The 6,000-nt window shown below is 34.3% G+C and overlaps 1 protein-coding gene across 2 annotated transcripts in view; it reads right to left on the bottom strand.

Annotated features, from left to right (window-relative positions):
* LOC100366560 (alpha-1,6-mannosylglycoprotein 6-beta-N-acetylglucosaminyltransferase A-like) overlaps positions 1-5,454 on the bottom strand; it is an 80,380-nt gene extending 74,926 nt beyond the window's left edge. For both annotated transcript variants that reach the window (XM_085496033.1, XM_085496032.1), the window contains exons 1-2: positions 5,311-5,454; positions 3,205-3,520 (exon numbers count right to left, since the gene is read on the bottom strand). In XM_085496033.1, the coding sequence (XP_085352159.1) occupies positions 3,205-3,439 (235 nt within the window). In that variant the 5' untranslated portion in view covers positions 3,440-3,520; positions 5,311-5,454. The remainder of the gene's footprint in view (positions 1-3,204; positions 3,521-5,310) is intronic.
* Positions 5,455-6,000: the final 546 nt, after the last annotated feature.

Genomic DNA, 6,000 nt, shown 5'->3' on the forward strand with positions numbered 1-6,000 from the left:
AGGTGAGCAAATGTGTTAATCTGGTGACAAGCATGCTTACTGAATGGGTTTTATATCAATCAACAGAAAGAACCCAATTAAAGATCTGGAAGCCCAATCTATTTTGGATAAAATATATTAAAAACTTGCTTTCTGATGCATGTGTAACCCTTTCTTGAAACTAAAATTTTGATACACATTTTTATGCATTTTCTATAATTTATGTTTGAATTTTTTAAATAAATTAGTATTGACTACAATTTTTTATGGGAAGGGTACAGCACAAAATGATTTAAATTCAATGTAATTCAAGGGATTAATTTGCACAGAAACAGTGAAATTACAGTTTCAATCACATTTGGCATTTTCCAATGCTTTGTAACTGCCATACTGTATTGTTATTTTATCTTTGGACACTAACAACACTAACGACACTAACGACACTAACGACTGATTCTTATCAACGAAACATCATACTCACATATACACATAAACCATAAATAATTAACCCTACTACATCCTGATATGCATGCCATTCTTCCAAGCAAGAAATGCTATGTGTTTGGTAGACTGGAAAAGTCGGGACTTCTTTTTTGTTTTACATAAAAAAATGAATTGTCAATTTAGCCTTTTAGCGTGATCGCGAAAGAAATACAGACTGGACGCATCTGCAGTCGACCCCCCTGCGTTGTAGTGAAATCCGGTGCGGAATCACTCTGGTGATTATGCTAATTAAAAGTTGTTGACTAGCACTGACAACAAATCAGAGTGCAGCTCCGATGTTTGAATCAAACCACTACCACCATAATTGTAACTCACACTACATTACAACAGTTTATCCCGTGTCAGCTATATTTTAAGTTCTAAACTACAAGATGCGACTAGCGACAGAACATTAACATGTTTCCGTAACTAGTTCGCCATTTGCAATGTGACCCAACCTTTAAAAGGTCATGTTTACTTTCACACACCTACTCATGAATAATTAATGAATCATGAATAATTAATAGCAGTCAAATGCCCGCAGATGCCCAGTCGGGATTTCTTTCGCGGTCACGTTAGTTTTTGCGAGGACTTAAAATAATGAATTATTTTTTTTCTAAAACAAAAAAAAAAGTCCTGACTTTGGGCCATTCCAGTTTATATCTGCATCCCCCCCCCCTCCTGTTTATGTGGTCGGATTTCCAGCACTGTATGATGGGGAAAATACCCCGGAATTCCAACTGTATATATATATATAGAGAAACAGAATCTGGAAATCCAGACGAGTGTGGAAAAAATATTCCTGGAAATCCAGGCAGTTATGGCTACTAAATAAAATGTGGCCTAGTTTATCTCGCCACATACCGGTTGATGAGGTTGGATTTCCAACAGTATGACTAAAAAAACTTGGAATTCTGACTGTATATGGTAAAAAAATTGGGCCAGTATGAAATAGTTATTACTGAAATTAGATAAGGATGGTGGCACGAATGAGCTCATTAACACCGTGACTCAGGACTAGTTTGGATTTCCATTATCAAATATAAAATTTTGAACTTGGTAAATTAGCATATGATGAGACTTATATTTGGAAATCCTACTCTGTATGGTGGCACAATGGAACTTATCAACACCATAAGTAGGAACTATAGTTTTGGATTTCTATTACTGTATGGTGAATGGTGATTTGGAAATAAAACTTTGTATGACTTATACACCCATGGAAATTATACCCTGTATGAAGTAAACACACAAGCTCATCAACAGGGGGGTGCAGATATAAACTGGAATGGCCCTTTGCCAGTCTATGTGTTTGGTGGTCTGGGCAGACTGTACATTTCCTAATAAGAATAAGTGTTTGATGGGATCAAGCCCAAATATCTTTTAAAATGCGAAGTGAATCTAAAGTAATCTAAAACAACCTAGATAAATAAGAAAGCTTAGAAAGAACTCCCGTGTGCTGAGAGTAATGAAGACACAATCAAAATTAATTCAAAATTACTTGTACTTGAGATATTGATGGAATAGCTGAAAACTAATTATGTAAATCAGGTAACTGATATGAACAGATTTGAGTGTAAAACAAATAAGCCTGCGTAATGTAATATCTATGTACCAAGTTTCATTGAAATGTGATTAAAACAAAAAAACTGTAAATTATTATTAGAGAATTAATATGAACAAATTTCAACCAAAAATTAATCGGTCTATTGTTTTAAGCATGTATGTACCAAATTTTATTCAAATGTGATCATCAGTAATTGAGATATTAGTGTTAATTAATTATTTTAATTAGGTGATTAATAAACCTAATTGGGTCTCTGCATAGTCCTAGGTTCATTGAAATGTGATGATGAATACTCTATAAAAGTTTCAATAAAATCCAATTAGTGGTTCTTTATATATCAGTGGAACATTCATGGTGAAAATTAACTAATTATGCGAATTAGGTAATTAATATCCACAATTATTTACCCTAAAACTAATCAGGTCTCTGCATAGTCCTAGAGGATCTATGTAGCAAGTCTCATTGAAATATCAGGCGAAAAGCTGAAAATTAACTAATTATGCTAATAAGGTGATTAATATGCACAAATATTTACCCCAAAACTAATCAGGTCTCTGCATAGTCCTGTAGTAACTATGTACCAAATTTCATTGAAATGTGATGATTACTACTTGAAATATCAAAAGCTGAAAATTAAATAATTATGCAAATTAGATAATTAATATGTACTGATATTACCATAAAAACTATCAGGTCTGTGCAGTGTCTTATGACATCTGTGTACCAAGTTTTATTGAAATGAGATGATTAGTACTTGAGATATCAGTGGAAAAGCTGAAATTGATTAATCATTATGCAAATTAGGTAATTAATATTGCACAGATTTTTACCCAAAACCAAATCTGCGCATCAGTTCAGAGCATCAATGTGCCAAGTTTCATCAAAATCCAATGAGTTGTTCTTTATATATCAGTGGAACAATCATGGAACAGCTAAAAATCAGCTAATTATCATGCAAATTAGGTAATTAATATACATGAATTTTTACCAAAACCTAATCAAATCTGCGCGTTGGCCCAGAGCATCTATGCACCAAGTTTCATCAAAAATCAATGTATGGTTCTTGAGATATCAACAGACACACACACACAGACACACACACACACACAGACAGACACACTAACTGCAAAGACTCTTTTTGTGCTTCACACATGGGAGTCAAAAATATCACTTACCATAACTTAAGTAACCTTCTGCAATGTTGCCATCCATATTTTCAACTGCCAGTGCTTGAACATACTGTTTACTTTTATCAAGAATTTCATTTTTGAGTCTTTCACTTTCTTTCATGGGGTCTCTATGTTGTTGAAATACATTGAAATTGATGAAGGAATAGATCCAAAGGAAGGTGAGAAATAGAAGGAGGATTCCCATTCTACGAGACGTTATCAAGTACTTTGGTCGCTTCATGGTTAGTTGGTTGATAGACTGTTCACTAAAATGCTGAGTATTTTAGCAGCTCCCAGCTCTAACGGTAACTCTATGATATTCCTATAAAGGGAAAAAACATAAATAGGAGATGTAGTATTTGTGAATTTATCAACAGTCGCACTGATTTTAGACAAATAACCTGTACCTACATGTAATTAGTACCAGGCTTTTAGTCGGCCACTTGTCACTGTAGACAGACACTTTACATATTAGACAGAAACACAATTTGAAATCTTACAAACCTGTCTAATATTGATTGATTTCCTGTTAATAATCACTAAAATATAGACTTGATGTCTAGAGATAAACTGTAGGCTACAGATAGCAACTGCTATTTCTCATTTCAATAAAGCTTTTTAGACAGGCACTTTCTCTTTTCTGGCTATAACCCATTCTCCTTCCCATGTGCCTGTGAGCAGTATTTCTGCTCATCAAAGAAAAGAAAAATCCTATTTTTGGAAATTTTGCAATACTTGAGTTCACACATGTTTCAATAAAATCAGCACATGTACGTAAATTTTATTGTCTAGATCAAGACACAGTGACCAAAGTTGAAGTGTGTTACGTTCTTCTGAAATATTTTTTTGTTGTAAATAATATTTCTACACATCAATCCATGGCGGAGGTGGAATGCTTCAAAACCAAAAGTTCTATTATAAATTTCTGGGTTTTCATTCCTCATCAAAATATTTTAGGGTTTCCCTTATAACAGTTTTGCCACATCAGTCCCTCTATCTCCAGTCCGTAAATGCTTATTTCTTGAGTGTATCATTATTCTCAAAGTTGTTTCTCCCTGTGGAACTATGAGCTATTTTTTTTCAATGCGTTGTGACATTTGAGTCGCCGTCATGTGAATGTACTCAATGTTTATGTCCCTGTTATGTTATAACTATTAAAACAACTGCAAATGTTTCATTTTGGAAAGTGCAAAGTGTTTTAAAACTGGTCGACTGGTTGAATTTATAATTTTGATGGCTTGTTCCAAAAATCAAGTTTCCATAGAATAAAGTGTTGTGCTTTTCATTTTGTATTACAGTTTCCACAACGAACACACAAGTGTAGCACAAGTTTCTGCCCCAATTACAACTGAATTTCATAACTTGGTCATGCAAAATGTCTTTGGTGGTTAGAATAACCTGTTTCGAAATTGGTATGGTTTTAATATTAAATAGATTACTAAATAATAATAATAATGTTTTTTTTTTTTATTTGAATATACGCATGCACACCGATACTAAAATTATGTGAATTACATGCATGTCTATTAACCCATTCTGAGCATTGGTACAATAGATTACATTTTGTTTCCAAACCAGGGATAGAGGGACTGAAAATATAACCAATGCCTTTTTTTTTAAACTAATTTCAACACAAGTCAAAAAGTGAAAGAATCACAAAAATTTTTGCGAAATTATGCTTTCTAAAAATTGTCTAAGAAGTGGTGGTGTACCTCGCTGTAGCAACATGTCATGTACCTACTGCGTATATATTATACATAAGTATGAATCGAAACATTGCAACTACAACCGCCAAGAATCGCAATTTCTATCATACATACAAACAATGTTTTAACTTTTATATCTATTTTCCAAAGAGCTCATTTAAAATAAATATTCTTAATAATTATCATAGTATCGTCATATGCATCGTGAATAACTGTACATTATCATGCCATAGTCATGCCACAGTCTCGCCAAGCAGTCCCATGGTACTTCCGCTTTATATTCCAGCGAGCTCGTCACGGGTCAAGCGAGGGACGTAAGTGCTCTGCTCACCCGACAAGTCGCGAGAGTCACATACAGATTTAAGGAATAATGAAACACCGCATGAATTAAATTAGTGAACTATACCTGTGCCGTCAAATCAAACAGGCGTTACATTTCCGAAATTTACGTCACGAAGATGAGGAAGTGGAGAAGTCATCATCACAACTCCATGAAATCGCCATTTTTATGCCAAGCAGTAACTCGCGACTTGGAGATTTCGTACTCCCTAACTCGGTGTTTATTTTCTCATAAAGTATGGGGAAATGTCTCTAGAGGGCGCATGTTAAATGCGTTATTTCAACCTTTCAGAGAAAGTGCTACGAGAATTTAAAGGGCGGTGATCGTCGCGCTACGCATGCGCGAGATATATGGTCTTTATATAAACAAAGATGGCAACTTTGACTGTTGCACAGATGAACGAGTACAAACTGAGAGGTTACCAAATTTTAAATAGGTATTTTTTAGGTGATTAGAAGGTATCGAAGGAGTCACGGGTGGTAATTATTGCAAATCTCGCCCAGATCAAACCTCATATTTGTGATTTTCATTAGAAGAGTGCATTGGATTGTGAGAAAATCAATGATATATTGGATTTTGCAAAGAATTGTGGCATAGAACTGTTGAACAATTGAACTGTAGAGGGCGTTTGGGGAGGAACTCGCATCTTTTCCATTTTTTTCCATTCATATTTTTACCTCTTCTGTTTTCAAGCAACGCGTAGGGTTTTTTTTTTAAATTAATGGTTATATTGTTGGATTTTCCATTAATTTTACT

Source organism: Saccoglossus kowalevskii, chromosome 22 (assembly GCF_978046115.1).
Source record: "Saccoglossus kowalevskii chromosome 22, keSacKowa6.1, whole genome shotgun sequence".
In the NCBI taxonomy this organism is placed as follows: domain Eukaryota; kingdom Metazoa; phylum Hemichordata; class Enteropneusta; family Harrimaniidae; genus Saccoglossus; species Saccoglossus kowalevskii.